This window comes from Staurois parvus, unplaced genomic scaffold (genome assembly GCF_062004578.1).
Source record: "Staurois parvus isolate SC_StPar_1 unplaced genomic scaffold, SC_StPar_1.0 ptg000202l, whole genome shotgun sequence".
In the NCBI taxonomy this organism is placed as follows: Eukaryota; Metazoa; Chordata; class Amphibia; order Anura; family Ranidae; genus Staurois; species Staurois parvus.
The window spans coordinates 3,148,577-3,173,822 of NW_028317998.1; the positions used below are offsets into that span (position 1 = coordinate 3,148,577).

General features: G+C 43.8%; 1 protein-coding gene across 2 annotated transcripts in view; it reads left to right on the top strand.

The window, feature by feature from the left end:
• COL4A6 (collagen type IV alpha 6 chain) overlaps positions 1–25,184 on the top strand; it is a 328,190-nt gene extending 303,006 nt beyond the window's left edge. For both annotated transcript variants that reach the window (XM_089678282.1, XM_089678283.1), the window contains 12 exons: positions 3,762–3,869; positions 4,077–4,184; positions 5,379–5,450; positions 8,429–8,554; positions 8,781–8,891; positions 10,496–10,657; positions 12,928–13,026; positions 13,284–13,427; positions 13,843–13,959; positions 15,215–15,406; positions 20,883–21,169; positions 23,109–25,184. In XM_089678282.1, coding sequence (XP_089534408.1) covers positions 3,762–3,869; positions 4,077–4,184; positions 5,379–5,450; positions 8,429–8,554; positions 8,781–8,891; positions 10,496–10,657; positions 12,928–13,026; positions 13,284–13,427; positions 13,843–13,959; positions 15,215–15,406; positions 20,883–21,169; positions 23,109–23,369 — 1,787 coding nt within the window. In that variant the 3' untranslated portion in view covers positions 23,370–25,184. The remainder of the gene's footprint in view (positions 1–3,761; positions 3,870–4,076; positions 4,185–5,378; positions 5,451–8,428; positions 8,555–8,780; positions 8,892–10,495; positions 10,658–12,927; positions 13,027–13,283; positions 13,428–13,842; positions 13,960–15,214; positions 15,407–20,882; positions 21,170–23,108) is intronic.
• The last annotated feature ends 62 nt before the right edge of the window (positions 25,185–25,246 follow it).

The window sequence follows — 25,246 nt, forward strand, 5'->3', positions numbered from 1 at the left end:
TATCCTTGCTCTCAGCAGACACATATAAACCTCTTTTTCCATTTTACAAAAATATAGAGACTTTATTATCACTTTAATACATATTGAGTTAGTATTCAGTATTTTAATTACTTTTTTATTCTACCTATCTTATTTATTAGTTATCAGGATACAAGACCTATTGCAATAGTGGTCCTATAAGTATACCTACCGTTCTTAACCACTTGCCGCCCAGCCACTGTATAAAAACGGTGGCAGGGTGGCACGGCTGGGCAAAAGCACATTTTAAAACGTGCTGTTGCAAAACAGGTAGGGGGCGCGCGCAAGGCGCGCCGCCGCCCTACCTTCACCGCCGATCTCAGCCGCGGGTGTCAGTCTCCGGGTCACAGCTGGTTGTTATCAGCTGTGTCCTGGCGATTAGCGCCAATCAGTGACAGAGAGCAGGGCTGTAGTAGCTCTGCTTTCTGTCACTTCCCTGACAGTTCCTGACAAGCAGACCAGGAGAAAAGAGTTTCTCCGTCCCGATCTGCATGTCTCCCTGCAGTACACACCCCCGCCCCCTAGTAAAACACTCCCCTCACACAGTTAACACTTTCAGTGCAAGAAAAAGTTAATCCCTTCCTCCCCAGTGCCATTAGTACAGTGTCAGTGTTTTTTTTTGCACTGATCACTGTTTTGGTGTCACTGGGGATGTCAGTGACCCCAAGCCAGTTCCCCCCCAGTGTCAGAATGTCCGCCGCAGTCCCGCAGTCCTGCAATAAGTCGCTGATCGCCGCCATAAGTCACTGATCGCCGCCATAAGTCGCTGATCGCCGCCATTATTAGTATAAAAAAAAATTAAAAAACCAAGTATCTTTCCCGCCATTTGTAATCGCTATAACTTTCACGTAAACCAATTAATTTACACGTATTGGGGTTTTTTTTTTAGCAAAGACATGTCTCAGAATGAATTTTGGCTGAAATATATGATGAAATTTGATTTTTAAATTTTTTTTACTGGACATGTTTTATAGCAAAAAGTACAAAATATTGTTTTTTTTCTCAAAATTGTCAGCCTTTTTTTTTTATAGCGCAAAAAATAAAAAACGCACAGTTGATCAAATACCACCGAAAGAAAGCTCTATTTGTGTGAAAAAAAGGACATAAATTTTATTTATGTACCATATTGCATGACCGCGCAATTGTCCGTTAAACTAGCGCAGCGCTGTATAGCAAAAAAAATTGCATAAATTGCAGTATCTATAGCATAGTTTGTAGACGCTATAACGTTCACAAAAAGCAATCAATATACACTTATTGGGATTTTTTTTACCAAAAACATGTAGCAGAATACATTTTGGCCTAAATTTATAACTAATTTTGAGTTTACTATATATTTTCTATAGCTGAAAGTAAAAAATATTGTTTTTCTTCAAAATTTTTGGTCTTTTTTTGTTTATTGTGTGAAAAATAAAAAGCGCACAGGTGATCAAATACCACCAAAAGAAATCTCTATTTGTGTGAAAAAAAGGACATAAATTTTGTTTGGGTGGAGCGTTGCATGACTGCGCAATTATCAGTTGAATTAGTGCAGCGCCAAGTAGCAAAAAGAGGCCTGGTCATTAAGGGGGGTAAATCCTCAGGAGGGCAAGTGGTTAAGCTGGCCATACATGGGTCAGTATTTTTTCCTTCAGTTAGCGGGTTGAAGGAAAAAACTGACCCGATTCCAACAGCCACACATTAAATGTCGAAGCGGGAGTCCTCCCTGCTTTGTCATTGTATGCTGACAGCAGGACACCTTTACCGATCGGCTGCAGTGCTAATCAAGTGGATATTTTCTAGTAGGGCCAGTCATGAGAAGTCAATCAGTAGATCCACTTATCATGAGCAGGAACGTCCGATAGATTGGAATTCATCCGATTCCTGGTGAAGTGGCTGAAGTTTTGATCCATGTATAGCCAGCTTTAAACTATGGGCACATGAGCCTAATGTAGCACCTTCCTAGTGCTGGCAAACAAGCTGCTGATTATGCCTGTGCTTTTAATTCACACAGGAAAAAAATACCATTCTGGTTTGTTCACTTTGTTGCCAGTCAAGCCTGATGACGGGAGCACTTAGACCCCCGAAACGCATTGGTTACTGTTTGAATTGTATCCCTGACTTTAAACGGAATAAAGTTTGTGTCTGGGTCTGGACCTCTTAGCAGTGGTGTGGCACTTCAATTTCAACTCTTTACATTCGTTATCACTCTTCATCTTTAAAGGGCCCCAATCTGCTAGCAGAAGATACTGTCCCCAAACTTTGGATTGACTCTATTTCATATCCACACCTGCTCATCGTTTACATAAAGGGGCGCCCCTTCTTTATATAAATATCTAAAAGAAGGCATCCACTTGGTCTAATTGCATTGCACTTATGTTGCAAGAGAGCTGGCAATTTTTCTAAGCCTTTCCCACACAATTGAGCTGCAATCTCAGGCACCATTGATGCACAGGGATTAATTACATTAATTTTACTGAAATATTGTGTCCATTGCCCTTTTATTCTGATTGTTGGTAACTGGCTTGGTGAATATTTTTAGTCTAACCATGTCTGAACCTAGAGTGTCAGAAGGGTTGAGGAGTTTGAAAAGTCAGGGCAGCAACAGAGGACCAGCTTCATCCAGTGGCTCCTGCAGGGGTAGCACTACATTTAAACCCAAACACTGTGCATTTGTGTTTTTTCCACCACGATTAGCAAGTCTTGATACAAAGGTTTTGGTGATTGTCAAGTTAAAGGTTATTAAAGGCTTTGCAGAAAACATTATTGATGTGCAGTTGCAAATAGTATCCAAAACCTAAATATATTGAGGTTTACTATTTCTTAGATGTGGTGGCTGTATGCATTTAACATTTTTAGGCTGAGTATTCTAAGCAAGTACAGAAAATACCTGTTCATTTTTTCAGAAATGCAGTGCTTTCATATGTTCCTGTTAGCTGACAGAAAAAGCTATCTTCTATTTCTTTGTTTCGGTACTAATCTCCATATTCCCCATGTAATGGACATGATGAGACACTGTATATTTAAAAAACAGCCTGAGTGACAACCATGGCTCTATCCATAGACACAGTGACATAGCCACCCAGGGACAGCTGCTGTGTCTTCTGCAGAGTTACCAGGTGAAAATAAAAGGCAACACCTAGTTTTGAACAAAGGCAGATAAATGCATTCTTGATAGCAATAGATGATTTATCCATTATGCTGTTTGATTATAGATAATCAGCCAGTGGGTGTGGTGATAGATGTACCTCTCTGGGCATTTCTGAAGTACTATTAATAATACACCCATAGTACTTGAGATTAGATGGCTCAGTCTACAGTGTACCCAGTAAAAATGCCAAAAAAATTTTTTTAGGCTTCATGGACACTAGCCTACGGGGACTGTGACCATGGGAAAACACAAAACATGGCAAAAAACGTGTGTAAATGTGGTACATTTACACGCATTTTTGATGGGTTTCGCGTTTTCGTGTGGCCGGTGGTCAAAATATTCCTATCCTGAACGCGATTCTTCCGCATTCAGGAGAGGGAAGTTTAACCTCACCTAAACACGGTTGATCCTAATCTCCTCTAAAAGCCTATGTGTACATGAACCCATAGGCTTTTATGGAGTTGAGTTTAGGAGCTTTGGCAAAAAAACACCAAAAACTCCTAAACTCAAGTTTAGGAGCTGCTAGTGTATATGACTCCTTACATTTTGCAAAGACTTGTTATGTTATTAAGGGTGTTATAGGTTTTATGATTTCTGCTTGTTAACCTTAAAGGTGCAAGAGGCTTTGACGGATTCCCAGGAGATGTTGGATCATTTGGAAGACCTGGAAGCCCTGGATTAAAAGGAATAGCTGGAGACTTTGGCCGTCCAGGGCAACCAGGTAATATGCTTCACTTGTCACCAGAAACTGTGTTCTTGATATATTTAAAGTGTAATAGTTCTTATTAGATGGCAATGCATGTGTTAAAGTGAAAACAATACTAACAACATGTGAACACTTTGACTGCTCAGTACTAAATGTATGCTGGCAAGAAATAATTTGGGTTATTTCCTTTTTTTATTTTTATTTTTATTTTCTTATTTTTAGGATCTCCTGGGCTTCAAGGATTTCGAGGAAACCCTGGGCTTGTAGGAACCCCTGGATTCCCTGGATCTCAAGGATTCCCTGGACCTTCAGGGGCCCCTGGTGTTAAAGGTAGTATGATATCAATGCACAAATAATGCTGGCGTCATAACTGGTGTTATAATTTCTCAAAAAAAATTTTCAATCTAATCCAGCAAAGCAGCTGAAGTTCAGTTTTAGATATAGCAAAGAATCGGTAGAGTATAGAGAATGGTGATAGAACAACTGTAAAGCAGATTATTCACTGGTAGATTTTCAAATAAACATTCATACAAAAAGTTTCAGTACATTCAATGACTTGACAAATGTTTTTTGAAAGTACTTCAATTTTTCATTTGCTTTTAATGTTTGATTTCACAATGAATGTCAGTCCCTAAATTAAAACCGCATACACTGTTAGAAATGTGTTTGCTTGAGAAAAATCTTTCAAATTTTATTGTCACTGCAGTCAAAAATGGACATCAATTTGACCACACACACAATTAGAAAATTGAACAGAAGTTAAAACCAAAAAATTCAAAGTTCTACTAGTGTATAGCCATCTTTAGGTTATTAATGCTGTTTGTGTTCCTGTTTGGGAGAATCACCTTCCCTAATTGCCCTGATCACCAGTGTCATGTGGAATGAAAGTGAAGATGAATCCCAAATTCTGAGTTGCAACCAGAGCATAGAATAGAGGGGAAATCTTCTAATGAAGACACTAGTTTCTATGACAACTGTCTAAGAGGATGACTTCCCCATTAAATAACTATCCTCTTATTTGAGTCTATAGGACTGGAAGTGAAATCTCTTTATAGAGATACAGATGGCAAAAATAAAAATGACAACAGTTTTAATCCTCTCTTACTGTATCCAAAATGAAAAAATAATTGGCTTTAGATATTGTTTAAATTTATTTTTCATATAACCAGCATATATGTTCCTGAATCTCTCTTGATATTAAAGCTGGAGTAGCCCATCAGTTTACCTGCTTAAAACAATTAACAATTAATTTCTACCAAATTGTCAAGCCATCAAATGGCTGGTTTCATAAATGATAATATTTACAGCACCAAGGTAACTGCAGATCAAACAGAGGCCAAGATAGCAGCTTCCTTTGGCAGGTAAAACAGATTGCATATGCTGTAGGTCATTCGACTGTAAATGTGCTGTTTGCATGGAGTTTAACTGTAACTGTGATCATCACGATCCCCATATATTAGCATTTTCACTGGTATTTGTGGTCTTTCATTACAGTAACAACTGTGACTTTTCTGTTTGTTTTAGGCTTCCCTGGTTTATCTGGGCTGGATGGATTAAATGGCTTGCCTGGCACAAGAGGTTTACCTGGCACACCTGGTAATTACAGTGGATTGTGAATTCAGTTATTTCAATAGTTGTATGAAACAGCAATAATATCAACAGCTGCATAACCCCTTCGTGACAAAATGTCATTGATACTTAGATGCCCAGCCCTTAATTTTGCAGTAATCCTGTAATTTGCATGCCCAAATCATTTTTGGTTTGTTTATAAGGACGTATAAAACTTTGGTAAAATATTTTAATAAATATCCTGCTCAGGTTATTAACAAAGGCTAAGAAATGGGCAAAGATGGTAAAAATATACCGTATTTTCCGGCATATAAGACGACTTTTTGACCCTTGAAAATCTTCTCAAAAGTCGGGGGTCGTCTTATACGCCGGTATACGGCATGCTGACACTTTTTAGGGGGGCGGTGCGGTACCGCCGCCGCCGCCCCCCCCCTTCCAACGGAAGTGAAACTAAGTACAGGGGTGGGCAGGAGCTTCTGTTTCTTACCTGGCTCCGGTCCCACGACGATCCGGTCCAGGAAGCGCGGATGCTCCTTCCTTCAGTTCGGCCACTGGATGTTCGTGCGGCTGCTCGGCTCCGCCTCCTCACCGGTGATTGGCCACCAGAACTGTAGCTCAGGAAAGGCACACAGGCGGCCAATCACCGGGGAGGAGGCGGAGCCGAGCGGCCCCACGAAAATCAAGTGAAGGTAAGTGTGCCGTGCACAGGTGCTGCTGCAACCATATATGCTTGCTGCAGCAGCACCATACTGAACAGGGGTCAGCAAGTGTCAGTGGGAGGAATAGTGCCCCATCATTGGTGTCACTGATACCAATGATGGGGCATTATTCCTCCCACTGACACCGACGATGGGGCACTTCCCCCCCCCCCCACTGACACCAACGATGGGACACTATTCCCCCCCCCACTGACACCAATGATGGGGCACTATTCCACCCCCCACTGACACCAATGATGGGGCACTATTCCACCCCCCACTGACACCAATGATGGGGCACTATTCCACCCCCCACTGACACCAATGATGGGACACTATTCCTCCCACTGACACCAATGATGGGGCACGATTCCTCACACTGACACCAATGATGAGGCGCTATTCCTCCCACTGACGCCAATGATGGGGCGCTATTCCTCCCACTGACACCAATGATGGGGTGCTATTCCTCCCACTGACACCAATGATGGGACACTATTCCTCCCACTGACACCAATGATGGGGTGCTATTCCTCCCACTGACACCAATGATGGGGTGCTATTCCTCCCACTGACACCAATGATGGGGTGCTATTCCTCCCACTGACACCAATGATGGGACACTATTCCTCCCACTGACACCAATGATGGGGTGCTATTCCTCCCACTGACACCAATGATGGGGTGCTATTCCTCCCACTGACACCAATGATGGGACGCTATTCCTCCCACTGACACCAATGATGGGGTGCTATTCCTCCCACTGACACCAATGACTGGGCACTATTCCTCCCACTGACACCAATGACTGGGCACTATTCCTCCCACTGATACTAATGATGGGGCACGATTCTTCCCACTGGTGTGCATTGGAAGAGGGGTAGTCTTATACGGCGAGTATAGCCCAAACACTACATTTTAACAGGAAAAGTAGGGGGGTCGTCTTATACGCCCAGTCGTCTTATACGCCGGAAAATACGGTATTTGTTTTTCATTTTAGGCATTGCTCCCTCTCTAAAGCACTTCCGTTTATGGTTGCGTTCCAGCCTCCTCTATATACAATGCAGGGTTAATAGCCCTGCATTGTATGTGATGATGCCAAGAGACCGTCCACAAGCCAGAGCGTCAGTGAGTGGAGGAGAGAGCTGGAGCTGGCAGAAGCAGTGTATTTTATGTAATACAACCTGGTTAGCTTTCTCCTGAACTTAACAAGCATATAACCCTTTCAATGCAAGGGGGCTTCTGCTTGTGTACATATCAACTACTTAAAGCTGTTCTCTCTTAGATATTACATTTTATCTGTAAAGACCACGCATAGGCTGTGAATACACAGACATAACAAAACACTTTCATGAAAGCACATATCTGTAAAGAGGAGGCTGAATATTTACACCTCCTGCCCAAGATTCACCCTTTTGCAGAGAACCAGTCCCTCAACTTTCTCAAATAAACCAACACTCCCAAGGGTGTGGATCACCATAGTCCACCACAGCTCTCACTGTTTCCACCCTCTGATCTCCACATTACTACTGTATCCTACATTGACGTGAAGTTAGAGGTAGGAACCAATAATAGTTTCAGGAAGCAAAGAGAACAATACTCCCAGATACGTCAACTTCCTAGTGGACTTTAGATGTTCAATTCTAAGTAAGTGCTTCTGGAAAGCTTTATATTATATAGCAAGGTCTTTTTAAAGTGATTCTAAAGGCAGAAGACTAGCTCCCCTTACCCCATATACTTAACTGAGCCTAATCTCAGTCCATCACTGTGCCCAAGAGCAACAGCACTGCTCTCTCTCTCTCTCTCTCTCTCTCTCTCTCTCTCTCTCTCTCTCTTTCTCTCTCTCTCTCTCTCCCTCCTCACAGGGCTCAGATACAGCTGCAGCCATTGGCTCCTGCTGCTGTCAATCGCCTGTGAGGAGGGAATGGGGGCGGGCTGTGTGTCAATAGACACTAACAAAGCAGCTTGGGATCGAGCCTGCACAAGTGCCCCCATAGCAGCAGGTGAGTATAACATGTTTGTTATTTTAATAAAAAAAAATCTAAGGTTTTCGATTACTTTAATAATAAATAGACTGACTACCATAAATCAATTTAGGTAATATTGCCCAGATCCCAAAGGCTGAGAAGTCACCACTAGACAGTTGTTCTCTGGGAGAAATTGAGTATCTGTCTTTAAATGGTCCCTATCTTTAAACAAATCTAATAAAGCCAAACTGGTAATCAGAACATGAATGAACAGTTCGTATGTTGTACTGCAGTATAACTATGGCTTGTAATTTAAAATATCATTGTTTCCCAAAATAAGGCTTAAATGAAGCTGGACGGTCGGGTACTCCTGGATTTCCAGGGACTAAAGGTGAAAAAGGATCTCCCAACACAGTACCTGGACAATCTGGATTTAATGGTGGAAAAGGCAATCGTGGAGATCAAGGTAAGACAAGATCTTGAATTTAGATTTTAATTTTACACCAATTGTCTGAATCCATTGTGACCCATGTTTTACTGTAAACTGTGCTGTTAGTTAAATTAACATGGAAGAAGAGACAGAGACATAATATTTTGCAATGTGTCAGACACTGGTTACATAGTAGATCTTTTCTCATTACAAATGCATTTGGTTATGATTTTTTAAGTCTAATGTGAAACATTTTTTTAAGGATTGCCTGGTCTCCCTGGACCTCCTGGACTACCTGGCGCACCAGGAGCATCAAATGTTGTACCTGGATTACCTGGAGACCCTGGACCAGCTGGGCTTGATGGAGAGATGGGTATGATTTAATTGATTAATTAACTGTGTTGCATAAGCTGAATTTCCTTGCACTTGTGTACAATATACAAGAAAAATGCTCTATGGACATGTATTTATTTAGACATTATCAAAATCAAACAATTTTGCAGAGGTTGCAGCTAATTCTTTATAAAACAATATAAGTAATTTGGATAATTCTTTTTTACGATACACACTTCCCCTTCATCTCCCTACTCCTACACACACACACACACATCAGTACACAAAAGTGTTCTGTGAAATTATGTGTATTACCTGTGAATAGTTAGTCAATTGCTTCAAAAGACTTGGTTAAATAGGGAGGTTTCGGTATAGAATGTTTACTGCTCTTCCAATTTATTACTATTTCCTATTATTGTTATCTTGATGGAGAACCATTTAGGGGCTATATACACTTGTGTGTTGTAGCAATGTGCGCTAAAATGCATGCATTAACATACATTTTATTATGGATGGAACCTCAATGCACTGTACAGTACACAGCAGCACACAATGCACCGAAGAGCACCACAATGCACAGGGTGAATCTACCTATTGGGACATAGCAATAAAAACCTCCAACTCTTCCCTACGCTATCCAAAACTAATTCAAGCATTTTGGCTATACATTCATTTTATAAGTAGGTATACAATGATTTTTGGGCCCTCCTTCCTAAATTTTTGACCGCATTACACTGCTCTCTGTTTGCACATGTACCGAATTATTCATAATAACAAAGCGCATTGAATTTATTTAAACAAAGTAAAAGATCTGTGTTTCAAAGACATCTCCTTTGTAAAGTGCTTAACACTTTGAGGGCCAGTTCCCATCAGGATCTCCCATGAATGCGATCACTTTGTGTGATTTGCATTTTCAGCCCATTCAGTTTAATGGGCTGAAATTGTACTGCACTGCAACACACCAAAAGTAGTGCATGCACTACTTTAAAAAATGCATTGCGAACAGATCGCATGGTACTTTGGTGCCATGCAAACCGTTGAAGGGCGAATACATTGTGTTGGAGACCTGAGTTTGGGATGTCGGTAACTTAATATTGACACCCACTGCAGATCACAACGCAGTGAGTTTTTAACATAGTTCAGGAAATGCACACGGAATACAGGTTTCCTGCGCAGGGTTCTGGTATGAACGGGCCCTCATGGAATAGCAGGCACATCCTGGTATCTGCAGGTAACATCTACAGTCTTTCAAACTGTCTTTTCACCTCAAAGCCCTAAAGCTCAATGGGCTCTATTATGAATATATCAATTTCAGCCTTGGAGATGGAGGTTTGACTTCTTCCAACACCACGCTATTGATGTATCTTTGTGATGATTGGTCCTGCTGGTTATAGATAACAGAGACAAAGTGGTGATCTAAACCTCAACCTTCTTGGCTGAAGTGGATATTTACTTTAAGAATAAAGCATTGGAACAGATGTATTAGTGCTATCTGGCTCACAGCCAATCTCATATATTTTCCTATATGAATGCTGTCACTATTGCTCCACTACTTCTGAGGGTCAAATAAACAGTTCTTATGTAAAATATAAAAATGATTTGCTATAAATATTTGCCATAATGTTATATATGTTATGATTCCAGGAATGCCAGGACGCCCTGGACCGCGTGGCCCCCCTGGTCCAGCCTCAAATCAAGGGGACACAGGAGATTCAGGATTTCCAGGAACACCAGGCAGAGGTGGTATAAAGGGAGATCCAGGTGTCCCTGGAAATCCTGGCAGCCCTGGAGCTCCTGGAGTGAAGGGTAAGTGTTTGCTATTCCATTTATGCATTACAGTACCTGAATTCTAAATTCCTCTCACCTGCAAAAGCACTCACTAGATACTGCATTACCTTTACTGATAAATGTTAAAGTTATTCATTTTCCTTTTATTACATGACTGCAGCAGAAAAGACAAAAATTGACATAGTACTGGCAAGCATCAACACTTTGTTCTGTAAATGGTGGTTTAAAAGAATAGTAAAAAATAAACATTTATACTCACCTATATGGCTGCAGCATTGATACGATCAGTGAGCAGAGAGCCAGTGACTGTCAGTCACTGAATATCTGTTCTGCCTCTCCAGCTCTCACTGGAGCCCTGGGCTGTGGAGGGGACAGGAGTGGCTGATTTAGTTCTCAGTGGTGCGACATCTGCCAGTCAGGCATCTGGACGGATCTCAACATAATTGTCGGGGTCCCTGCAGAATCTGGACCGGCTCTGTAATGTTTGAATCTGGGTCACAGGACTGCAGAACTAAGTGCATTCCCATGGCCCACAGGAAAAGTATGGCCAAAAAAGTTTTGACCATAATTCTATAAAAATATATAGTATAATAAAGCGCGCTATTGTCTATACAGATTGAATGGGTAAAACCCACATACATAGAAAATGAATAAAAGAGTACAGTGCTAAATTAAAATTTCCAAGGACATACTAAATATAACAAAAAGTCCAATCCAAAAGGCATTAACGTGTGGAAGAAAAGTTCATCAATCAAGGACCCAACAGAAATCCGACAGATTCCCAAGAGATCACCAAGAGGAAAAACTCCTTCACCAACACTAATCACACTGCCTCTTATCAGATGATGTTGACCCCCCGAAAAGGAAAGGTTAATACACGCTGTGTGCTTCCTAGAAGAGAACAATGAACTCGTACACTTTAAGACTCCTGGTCTTCAATGCATAGTGATTTTGGGATGGACCTAAAATAAATATTATCCAAACAGTAGCGGACAAGCTTAATAGTTTCAGTCCAGGGTTTCTGGGAATATTTTGAATGCAGTTTTTCTAACAAGACATTTCCAGAAAATGTCACAGGAGCTGTGTCAGCAACCCTCCTTTCTTGCTGATGTCCAATAGGAGCAGAAATTCCAATTGAATCCTTCTTCTCTGTTGGAGACCACCGTTTTGGCGTTATCCCTGTGTCTGACATATCCACTAGAGTATCCGGATAGGACTTCTCCAGACCCTGTCACATCTGTCACATGTGCCCAGGGTGAACCTGCTCTCATCTGTGAAAAGCACAGGGCGCCAGTGGAGGACCTGCCAATTCTGGTGTTCAATGGCAAATGTCAATTGAGCTCTGTGGTGCCAGGCAGTGAGCACAGGTCATCAGGCCACCCTCATAAAGTCTGTTTCTGATTTTTTGGTCAGAGACACTCACACCAGTGGCCTGCTGGAGGTTGTTTTGAAGGGCTCTGGCAGTGCTCATCCTGTTCCTCCTTGCACAAAGGAGCAGATACTGATCCTGCTGATGGGTTAAGGACCTTCTACAGCCCTGTCCAGCTCTTCTAGAGTAACTGACTATCTCCTGGAATCTCCTCCATGCTCTTGAGACTGTGCTGGGAGACACAGCAAACCTTCTGGCAATGGCACATATTGATGTTGGTGATGGAGGAGTTGGACTGCCTGTGCAACCTTTGTAGGGTCCAGGTATCGCTTCATGCTACCAGTAGTGACACTGACCCTAGCCAAATGCAAAACTAGTGAAAAACAGTCGGAAAAGATAAATAGGGAAAAAAATATCACTCTTTAGTTTTTTTTAGCACTATACATAGAAGGGCATTAATGCTGAAGTTTAGTCAATCATTTTTTTAATCAGCACAAGGGACTGTACTTATTATCTGTTTTTGCTTGTCCCTTGTGATAATGGCTGCTGATTTAGTTAAAATCTTCCATCCTCCAACCCCCCCATACCCTCACAGCAATAATCTTCCGATGCTGCGGGGGTTAAAAGAGGTGAGGGACCTGTGACAGGCACTCATCAAGAGTGCTGACTATGCCCACACTTTCTGCCCCCTCCTTCATTCATAGACCTTTCATTCATCCTCCTGTCCTCCATTCATAGATCACTTTTCATTCATGAAAACCTATCATATGGATATTTACATATTTGTGTAGAAGTAGGAGTAAAAAATAAAAAAAAAACAATTTCCATGGACATATAGTAATTGTCAGTGGTAAATCCATTTTGCTATTGCTCCCCACTGCCAGTTACAGAGTTTCCCTTTTTGTATTTCTCTATTTAGGTTTAAGAGGTGATCCAGGTTTCATGGGGAGTCCAGGAAAAGAGGGCCCTGTTGGAGATCCCGGATATCCTGGACCCAAGGGAGAAAAAGGGAATCAAGGTATATATGTTTATATTACTACATACAGTACATAATTTATATTTTCATGGTTCTTATGTGCATGAAACATTTTGGTATGTATTATTATGACAACTTAAAATCTTCAAAGGATACCGCTTTACTTGACTGAAAATGTTGTGTTATTGGGAAACAATCAATTTTTCTCTTTTTTGTGAGTTACGTTTACCATTGCTTTTGTGATATGTTAGCAAAAAGCTTGCCATTAAACATATTAAATGCAAGTAACTTGTTTTCAGGTTTTCAAGGTCCAACGGGGCGTCCAGGTTCACCTCCCTTGGATTATTTTGATCCTTCTTTTGGAATTCCTGGACTTCCTGGAATCAACGGCTTTGATGGAGGGCCAGGTGATAGAGGTTCACAGGGACTAGCAGGACCTCCTGGTAAGGAAGATGAGTTAACAAATATTTATGTACTTATGTATGCCACATGTTGTCACATTGTTTTGGTTAGTGCACTATAACTTTCCACTTATTCAGTTTATGTAGTCCATCTGACAAAATGACACTATGTATCCTAAGAATTAGGAGGTAACTTTCTGAACTGTCACTTGGTAGTCCAGTTCTCCATTGGCTATTCATCCCCAGTGATATTTGTATCTAATTAATCTGGCTAAAAAAATCTGCAGAATTTACGATGGGCCTGATGTACAGTATATGGAACATATTGGCTCTGTAGACTGGTGTTATAAACTCAGAAATACTTTTATCAGTCAGTACTAGTAAGTTTTTGTTTTTCTCTTACCTTCCCTTCATTTACTGTCTCTTACCACTATTGTACCTGTTAATTTTCCTGCAGGCAGCAAAGGTTTCCCTGGCCGTCCAGGGCAGATGGGAAGGAATGGATCACCAGGTCAGCCAGGGTTTATTGGTGATGCTGGTGAACCAGGTATTCCAGGATCCTCAGGGTTTGAAGGTAATGCCTCTTTTTAGATAATAACACTGTTTTTGTTTTTTTTAGGTCCCTATCCCATAAATGTTAAGATGTAAACCACAACCCTGTAAAAATGATCATATAATGAAAACAATGTTCCTGTTCCATTTTAAACTTGTTTAGGCCTAAATTATGCAGGAGATTTTATTTAACTTTGTAGCATGAGATCAACATTTTATTGATAAATATTTAATTATATGCACATTTATATCAATATGTTGCAGATTATGTGGTTTTCAGTAAGAGGCTGATACATTGCTACTAATCAATATAAAATAAATGTAAAGCTAAATGTAATATAGCTGTTAAAGAGAACCTGCAGTGCTTTAATGATTTGTATGTATATATGCACATAGATCTGATTATTGTAAATTGTCGATTAATAATAAAACCCTGATATAGTTTGTAAATACATTCTGTATGTCCATAGAGGCAGACATATTTGTTCAATACATATGAAGGTGTACTGCATGATGTGCCTCACCAATCCTGTCCTCTCACTGTAAATCTATAGAGTCTGTTGGTTTGGAGACAGTAGATTTACCAAACCCTTAGTGATGAAAAAAACACAATGCTTCTGGTTGCCAGAGATTATGTGATCTATGCTTCCTAGGCTTTAGATAATATGAGGGAGCTTTGGATCACCAATTTTCTGTTTAGTGAGGGGAAGTATGGATTTTAATGCTAGATGAATTCTAAAATAAGCCCCAAATCTTGTGTCAAATGAAATCTTCTCCCACTTCTATTGATTGCAGCCATCACTTGTTACTGGTCAGCACTGATTAGTGACCGTAGAGTGAACATACTAGCCGACTGAGAGGAGGGATTTATTATTGTTTATTATTATACAGTATTTATATAGTGCTAAAAGGTTTGCTCAGCGCTGTACATTATAGTGGGGGACAGAACATGAGACAATACAGTAACAAAACAAAACATGAGGGGTTCAAGGGCCCTGCTCTTTCGAGCTTACAATCTAGGATTTAAAGACAGACAATAGCAACAGCATGCTACTGAAAATTGTGTATTGCCAGAAGAAAGAGCACACCACTCCAAAGAAATATGTACAAAATATCTGTGAGGGCTTTACAGTCTTGTTTTTGAAAAATTAAATGGTATGTGTACAGTTATATGACTTTAACCAGTATAGCATATTGAGAAATAATAGGTAAAAATAGAATTATCCCATACATTATCCCCTCAACAGTTCATGCCTGAACTTTGCCAATGTTTGCAGGTCCCCCAGGAAAACAGGGCATCAGTGGATTGCCGGGTATGCCTGGAAGGAGTATAAGTGTTGGCTACACCTTGGTGAAACACAGCCAGGCTGAAACAATTCCTCAGTGTCCAGTTGGAATGAACAAACTTTGGGATGGCTACAGTTTGCTGTATGTAGAAGGGCAGGAAAAAGCTCACAATCAGGATCTGGGTGAGTAAATTCTCTGCTACTGATGAAAAAATATATAATATGTGATGTCATTTATATGTTAACATTAGGAGTTGTACTCTCATCTAAAGGTAGGACAGCAGAAGAACTTCAAATGTTACATTTACTAAGCAGTGTCGAGTTTAAGTTATACTAAAAAATATACACAAACATGGTAAACTTCCCCTAAAAGTAGGTATACCAAACAGCTAAATGATTTAAATATATGTCAAATGACTAGGTCAGAATAAAAGAAAAGCTTTTTACTCCTAGACTGTATCTTGGTCTATGGAGATTGGAAGGAGGCAATAAAACATGCAAGCTTAATCATACAGTACAAGACACAGGCTGGATAATCAGAGACCCTGGGTTATAGGCGCTTTTTTTTCAGGTGACTGGACACTGGCAAAGCTTGAGTGTATAGCTATAACCCTACACTACTCCATGAGACTTGAAGTGGTTGTAAAGGCTCAAGGTTTTTTGCCTTCATGCATTCTATGCATAAAGTTAGAAAACCTTCTGTGTACAGAAGCCCCTCACAAATAATCGCAATTCAGCAATGTGCACGAGAGCCTCAGCTCTCCAGGGACTCTCCCTCCTCATTGGCTGAGACAGCAGCTCCCACTGCTGTCAATCACAGACAGTGAGCAAATGAGGAGAGAGAGGGGACGGGGCCGAGCAGTAGCTCTGTGTGTGAAAAGACAAGCAGAGTGTCAGGGCTCCCAGGTATGACCAGAGGTGTGTGACTGATGCAGGGAAACGCAGACTTCAGATATGTGATAAACAATACAGCTTATTAACACTAACCATACAAACATAAACGCAGTGCAATACTAAAACATAACACAGTGCAAACAAACCAAACCAAACCACCCACAGATAACAGTACATACAAGCAAGCGTCGTCAGGCAGGCCGGGTCAATATCAATTGGGCAGGTAGGTACAGGGGGAGCAAGCAGAGAATGGTCGGGGTCACAGGCCAGGTTCAGCAGGTAGCAAGCAGCGTAGTACAGAGGGTCAGGCAGAGGGATGGTCAGGGTCACAAGCCAGAGATCAAAACAGGTAACAAGCAGCGTAGTACAGAGGGTCAGGCAGAGGGACAGAAACAGGATGCAGGACAGATACAGGGCCCAGGACAAACACAACACCAAGGCAGAGTCTGTGGGTCTGGCCATCCCTTAAATACCCCAGCATCATCAGTTCCAGGTGTTAGCTGGCTGAAAGGTTGAGTCTCTGATTGCTGGGAGCACCCGCTGGCCAGCCCTGGTACTGCAGATCAAAAGGCAGGTGAGTCCCACCATTGCTGGCCAGTCCATTCCTAACAGTACCCCCCCCCCCAAGGAGCGGCCTCAGGACGCTCCAAACAGTCCTAGCTGGGCAAAATGTTCCACCGCTCGGGTCTGGTAACTGGCGGGATATCAAAGACTGGCACACCGGGCAGGACTTCGGGCAGCGGCACATCGGGCAGAGGCACACCGGGCAGAGGCACACCGGGCAGAGGCACATCGGGCAGAGGCACATCGGGCAGGACTCCGGGCAGAGGCACATCGGGCAGAGGCACATCGGGCAGGACTCCGGGCAGAGGCACATCGGGCAGGACTCCGGGCAGAGGCACATCGGATTACCAGGCGAAGCAGCAGGCAGCGGGCCACCAGGCGGAGCAGCAGGCACCGGGCCCCCGGGCGGGGCAGCAGGCACCGGGCCCCCGGGCGGGGCAGCAGGCACCGGGCCCCCGGGCGGGGCAGCAGGCACCGGGCCCCCGGGCGGGGCGACATGCATCGGGCCCCCGGGCGGAGCAGCAGGCACCGGGCCCCCGGGCGGAGCAGCAGGCAGCGGGCCCCCGGGCGGAGCAGCAGGCAGCGGGCCCCCGGGCGGAGCAGCAGGCACCGGGCCCCCGGGCGGAGCAGCAGGCACCGGGCCCCCGGGCGGAGCAGCAGGCACCGGGCCCCCGGGCGGGGCGACCGGCGTCGGGCCCCCAGGCGGGGCGGCGGGCGCCGGGCCCCCAGGAGGGGCGACAGGCATCGGGCCCCCAGGCGGGGCGACAGGCATCGTGCCCCCAGGCGGGGCGACAGGCATCGTGCCCCCAGGCGGGGCGACAGGCATCGTGCCCCCAGGCGGGGCGACAGGCATCGTGCCCCCAGGCGGAGCGACAGGTCTCGGGCCCTCAGGCGGAGCGGCGGGCGCCGGACCCCCAGATGGAGCGACAGGTCTCGGGCCCTCAGGCGGAGCGGCGGGCGCCGGACCCCCAGGCGGAGCGACAGGTCTCGGGCCCTCAGGCGGAGCGGCGGGCGCCGGACCCCCAGGAGGAGCGACAGGTCTCGGGCCCTCAGGCGGAGCGGCGGGCGCCGGACCCCCAGATGGAGCGACAGGTCTCGGGCCCTCAGGCGGAGCGGCGGGCGCCGGACCCCCAGGCGGAGCGACAGGTCTCGGGCCCTCAGGCGGAGCGGCGGGCGCCGGACCCCCAGGCGGAGCGACAGGTCTCGGGCCCTCAGGCGGAGCGGCGGGCGCCGGACCCCCAGGCGGAGCGACAGGTCTCGGGCCCTCAGGCGGAGCGGCGGGCGCCGGACCCCCAGGAGGAGCGACAGGTCTCGGGCCCTCAAGCGGAGTGGCGGGCGCCGGACCCCCAGGCGGAACGACAGGTCTCAGGCCCCCAGGCGGGGCGGCGGGCACCGAGTCACCAGGCACAACCGTGGGCTCCGAGTCAACTGGGATGACCGCTGGCACTGGGTCAGACATTGGATCGTCTGGCTGGACAGCGGGCATCGGGTCACCAGGCATCAGGTCATTTGGCTCGACAGCGGGCACCGCGTCATCTGGCAAGGCAGTGGGCTCCGAGTCAACTGGTATGACCGCGGGCACTGGGTCAGACATTGGATCGTCTGGCTGGACAGCGGGCACTGGGTCACCAGGCATCAGGTCATTTGGCTCGACAGCGGGCACCGCGTCATCTGGCAAGGCAGTGGGCTCCGAGTCAACAGGCACGACAGTGAGCACCGGGTCATCAGGTACCGGATTGTCTGGCTCGACAGCGGGCATCGGGTCACCAGGTATGACAGCGGGCACTGGGTCACCAGGCATCAGGTCATTTGGCTCGACAGCGGGCACCGGATCAGGTACCGGATCATCTGGATCAACAGCGGGCATCGAGTCAACTGGCCTAATAGGATCGTCAGGCTGGATCAGTTCATCATGCTGGGTAGAGGCATCAGGCTGAATGCCGGCGTCCGGCCGAGTAGAGGCTTCAGGCCGAGTAGAGGCTTCAGGCCGAGTAGAGGCATCAGGCCGAGTAGAGGCATCAGGCCGAGTAGAGGCTTCAGGCCGAGTAGAGGCTTCAGGCCGAGTAGAGGCATCAGGCCGAGTAGAGGCATCAGGCCGAGTAGAGGCATCAGGCCGAGTAGAGGCATCAGGCTGCGTACCGGCATCAGGCTGAGTAGAGGCTTCAGGCTGAGTAGAGGCTTCAGGCTGAGTAGAGGCTTCAGGCTGAACCACGGAAGGCAGGCTCACCAGTTTGGATACTGGCAGGATGGTATTGGTTGGAAAGAATTTTCGCTTTTTTCTGGTTTTAACTACTGGAGCACTGCAAGTAAACGCAGGTCTGCAAACGAATGGAGCAGCTGGAGACAGAGAAGAACTGGAGGATGGAACAGGAGAGGGAGCAGTTGCTACAGAGGGCTCTTTTACAGGGTTAAAGGCAGGATAGGTGCAGCGAGTGGGAACAGGGTACTGACATGCGGTAGATAGCAGGGCAGGAGGAGCTGTTGGGAATGCAGGAATAGAGTTTTGAGGAAATAGATTAGAAGCAGGACTGGGTCTTTGTAAGCTGACTGAGGCTGGGTGCAACAAATCTGTCCATGTCTGCAGTATGGGTTGGACAAAGCTGAGCTTACACAAAGCCTGTCTGGTCAATGACTGCACTGCGTTTATACAATCTCTTAGTGTCTGTGGTGAACATGTGGAATAACGCTCCAGAAAGTAACCCACATCATCCTCTAATAACCACACCAGGGACTCTACCTGGTCTGCACTAAATGGTGGCAAAAATTCATCCCTGCATTCGGGGGAACCAGATGAAACCAACTCAGCACAAACCTCAATCAAAGGCTGCACCTCAGAGAACATTGTGCCCTGATCTACTAGAACATGAGCGAGCCGTATACATTCTAGCAGTTCATCCCGGGTATACTCCTTCAGAGTTTGATAAGCATACTCCCTGTCATCAAACACTAGCAGATATAAATATTCAACCTCATCAAGATCCATCCTTCCCATCAACAAGCCAAGATGGCTTCCCTGTGCAGCCACTTCTGGTCAGGATTGGCCTTGGTGTACTGTCAGGGCTCCCAGGTATGACCAGAGGTGTGTGACTGATGCAGGGAAACGCAGACTTCAGATATGTGATAAACAATACAATTTATTAACACTAACCATACAAACATAAACGCAGTGCAATACTAAAACATAACACAGTGCAAACAAACCAAACCAAACCACCCACAGATAACAGTACATACAAGCAAGCGTCGTCAGGCAGGCCGGGTCAATATCAATTGGGCAGGTAGGTACAGGGGGAGCAAGCAGAGAATGGTCGGGGTCACAGGCCAGGTTCAGCAGGTAGCAAGCAGCGTAGTACAGAGGGTCAGGCAGAGGGATGGTCAGGGTCACAAGCCAGAGATCAAAACAGGTAACAAGCAGCGTAGTACAGAGGGTCAGGCAGAGGGACAGAAACAGGATGCAGGACAGATACAGGGCCCAGGACAAACACAACACCAAGGCAGAGTCTGTGGGTCTGGCCATCCCTTAAATACCCCAGCATCATCAGTTCCAGGTGTTAGCTGGCTGAAAGGTTGAGTCTCTGATTGCTGGGAGCACCCGCTGGACAGCCCTGGTACTGCAGATCAAAAGGCAGGTGAGTCCCACCATTGCTGGCCAGTCCATTCCTAACACAGAGCAGTAGCTCAGAAGTGAGTCTGCTTGGGTGCCCCCAAAGCAACATACTTGGGGACACTCAGCAGGAGGGAGGGGCCATAAGTGATGGCAGGGGACCCAAAAAGAGAAGGACCAGGGCTGCTATGTGCAAAACCACAAAAAACATTGCCTTTAATATCACTTTCAGTTTTTTGATAGTCTCCTGTAGGTGATGGATCTCTTCTTTATGGAGAAGTGTCTATGCTCAACTATTGCTTATTACTTCAAATTCTTCAGTGAACTCTTTACTGTCTTTTGCTATAACATTACAAGCAGTGCAAAAAAATCAATGAAAACACATTTTATTTCAGATCAATAAAACATGTTTAGATACAGGGATCACATCTAGCAATGAAAAGCAGATACCTGTACAGAGTATATGAGAATGCTCACATATAAAATTGGAATGGGTCCAAAGAATCTAAGCAGGATCAATGCCTGATCAGCCTCATATGTTAAGTTTCGTGTGTGGTGTATTTTTTCAATCTCAAAATTATCCATTATATATTCTAGGTCTTGCTGGATCTTGTCTGCCCAGATTTAGCACGATGCCTTTTGTGTACTGTAATATCTATGAGGTCTGCTACTATGCCAACCGAAATGACAAGTCTTACTGGCTGTCTACCACTGCTCCTATTCCTATGATGCCTGTGGCCAGCACTCAGATTAAAAACTACATCAGCCGCTGCTCTGTGTGTGAAGCTCCTTCCCAGGCTGTTGCTGTTCACAGCCAAGACAACACCATCCCACAATGTCCTGATGGCTGGAGGAGCCTCTGGATTGGATATTCTTTCCTTATGGTAAGTATACTGTTTGGGGTGCTTTATGTATTCCTTTAGCAGATATAGTTGTGCGTAAAGGAATATTAGTGATCTGAAGATAGACATAAGGAAGAATAGCAGCTTAATTGATTTTTCACTGAAATGTATTCAGCCAGGAGGTGTATGTGTCAAGGTGCCCTATACACAATAATTTGGGTATGCTGAGAAATGGATTTTTTTGGATACCTTTAGTCTGTACCTAACACACACATTCACACCACACTTGATTTGGAAATTGGATTATCCAGCTTTTGACCATAAAATAATAGTAGTCACATAGATGGTAACTAGACCAGGTCCCAAAATTGAGAGGCCCTTCTTGTAACCCTCTTTTACTATAAAACACCATATGGCAGGTTTGCCATCTGTGAACACTTACCAGAATTCACAAATCCGGGACAGAGGCTAAGAATCACATTGCCAGTGATATTACTTACTTGCACTGAAGATCAATGTGGAACATATTAAAAATGTTCTTCATCTGATGTCCCAAAATAACCAAATGTGTCAGAATCCTACATAACAAAAAATAGCCATGTAATGTGATGGACTTGTATATATAAATAATTCTTCAGGTGCATAAATATTTTCTGTTATGTATTTCTTTTTTTAATCAGATAGGTACTTTTTTAATCAGATAGTTTTTAATATGTTTAAATTTTTCATAAAACAGTATAAATAGGCCCAAAACAGAGCTCAAAACTGAAAAAAATCCAGAACCAAGTAACAAGAACAAAGGTACAGAGCTGGAAAATATTAATTACATTATCATATTATACACTGCTCAAATAAATTAAAGGAACACTTTGAAAACACATCAGATCTCAATGGGGAAAAATATCATGCTGGATATCTATACTGATATGGACTGGGTAATGTGTTAGGAACGTAAGGATACCCCATCGTTTGATGAAAATTAAAATGATCAACCTACAGTACATAGGATTGTATTCAAAGATACCGTAAAAATCAAAGTGAAAAAATGATGCAGCAGGCTAGTCCATTTTGCTGAAATTTCATTGCAGAAATTCAAAATGGTATGGCCCCACATGCTTGTATGCATGCCTGACAACATCAGGGCATGCTCCTAATGAGATGACGGATGGTGTCCTGGGGTATTTCCTCCCAGATCTGGACCAGGGCATTATTGAGCTCCTGGACAGTCTGAGGTGCAACCTGACAGCATCGGGTGGACCGAAACATGATATCCCAAAGGTGTTCTATTGAACTTAGGTCAGGCGAGCATGGGGGCCATTCAATAGTATCAATTCATTCATCCTCCAGGAACTGCCTGCATACTCGCTCCACATGAGGCCGGGCATTGTCGTGCACCAGGAGGGACCCAGGAACCACTGCACCATCGTAGGGTCTGACAATGGGTCCAAGGATTTAATCCCGATACCTAATGGCAGTCATGGTGCCATTGTCTATCCTGTAGAGGTCTGTGCATCTCTCCAGGGATATGCCTCCTCAGACCATCACTAACCCACCACCAAAATGGTCATGCTGAACGATGTTACAGACAGCATAAAGTTCTTCCATGGTTTCTCCAGACTGAGTATAGTAGGATCATTGAGCAACCAAGCACTAGACTTAGCTTCTGCTTGTATAGTGTGGTGTAACTGCAGATAGAAACACTTGTTAGATAACCCATATTTCTCTTTCAAAGTTTGAAAATCTTTGAGGACCTGGCCATTATATCATTGTGGGACATAAATAAGGCCCCTGCAGAACAGTGGTCAAAGCTTTCTAATTTCAGGTAGTTAAAGTTTCAAATAAAATTGATATAGTCTGCATTGACCATTTATTGGATATGAGATTTAATTATGTTCCACATTCTATGTATCATGCATATGTGGAGTAGTTTACATTCTGTTACATTCTTTGGATAAGTAATTCACATTTATCCTTTTCACAGCACACAGCTGCAGGTGCAGAAGGTGGCGGACAGTCCTTAGTGTCCCCTGGCTCATGTTTGGAAGACTTCCGGGCCACTCCATTTATCGAATGCAGTGGTGCTCGTGGAACCTGCCACTACTTTGCCAACAAGTACAGTTTCTGGCTGACAACTGTGGAAGAAACAAGGCAGTTTGTAGGGGATCCCCCCTCTGAGACACTGAAAGCTGGGCAACTTCGAACACGCGTCAGCCGCTGTCAGGTGTGCATGAAGAACTTGTAGCATGACTGCTTTACCAAGAACTCTTTCCCGTGATTTCCAGCCTCCATTGGTGTATATAAAGGCACACAAGCTGGCCATTCTGAGCAAAGGCATTTGCCTTAGAACTTGGAGATTACAATAAGGCACTTTTTTTTACTAAATAGCAAAGAATATCTGCTGTAAACTCATCAGTCAAATGATAAGTGAGAGGACGTACAATGAAGTATGGACATTCACATTTCAGAGAGGAAATATTTTAAAAGAAATGGTGCTAACCTTCTATTTTTGTCTATTATGTATTATTCATGGCTACCTCAGGAAGGCCTTTGTAAATTTCAATCAGTGCTATAATAGTCTCATGACGACAACTGAATTTCATCAGTGGTGCTAGCTGGAATTCATTCTTGAAAGAAGGAACCTTGAGTTCACAACCTAATCTGGAAGAACCCAACAGCTGTATTGTAACCACTTGGGTGTGATATTTAAATGTTAACCCTAAAGAAGATGTACATCCCAATCAAAACAATGGCTGAAATTAGCATTCTGTTTTATCATCTTTGATTTTGGAGAACTGGAAATATAAGCACTTTGGTTAGAATGTTTCCACCTTGAACATTTCTAAAGAAGATGTACATCCCAATCAAAACAATGGCTGAAATTAGCATTCTGTTTTATCATCTTTGATTTTGGAGAACTGGAAATATAAGCACTTTGGTTAGAATGTTTCCACCTTGAACATTTCTCAAGTAATCCTTTAATGAATCTCTCCAAAAAGCAATCTTTCATTAATATGGTAATTGCTTGCATAATTGATGCCTAAACTCTTCTTTTGCTTCTTCCAATGTCACAATGTCATCAGCATTATGTAAACAAGCTGCTTGTACTGAAAAAGGAGTCATGATACCAACCCAAGATGATCATTAGAGTCAGGATATCTGCAGTCAATTTTGGGAGACCTCTACTTCTACTATCCATTCTCAAATGTAGCCCTATTAGCTGGTCAGAAAATGAGTACTGTATGCAGGCATGTAACAAGACAGAAACAGAATATACAAAATCATATGTTTAATTGAATGCGGTTTATTCTGGTACCATTTATGTATTTTAGTTAAATGACAGGTTTGCTTAAAAACACCATTGTACAGCAATATTTTCAGTAGTCATGGTGCAATTAACATCACACACACTGCGAGATCACTGCTCCTCAGTGGAGTGGAATGTAGATCATTCTCCCTAATACAGTAACACATTTTAAAGGCACTGAAAAATAGCACAGCATTTGAGTGTCATTAATCTATGATATACAATAAGGTATGGAGGTGCAGTCCACATGTATCAGCTGTAGATTCATAATGCGATAAGTCAGTCTTTAAACTGTTATTGCGGCATCCCTGTATATTAGTCTTCTGCGAAGAAGAACTGCCTATTTGTTGACCACTAGAGCCTGGTCTTTCCGAGGTAGCCTTGGTGCATTTATTTTGTAATTATAAACATTGTTTTACACAGAGATCCCTTCACAAGCTAGAAATACCCCAGTGAAATGTACATTTTTTTAGTTGATTATATGTGTCTACCAAGTTATATTTTACTTTATATAATTTTTATTCCAGAACTGTTTGTACTGTATTCCATAGATAACAATCTGTGTGGGATTTTCACTTTCTACTACTTACTACTGCAATGAATCTCTTTTGGTCCCCACCATGCCATAACACCTAACAATGGTTGTATTTGATGTCTCACACCACCAACTGTTGAAGGGAACATTGTACAAAGTGGTCTGGAGTGCACACAACCACTCTGTAAATTTAAAATAAAATTGATCCCTGAATCACATATTGTGTTAAATGTGTTCCTGAAGAGAAAATAAGCAATTCAGGATGGTATGACGTTATCAG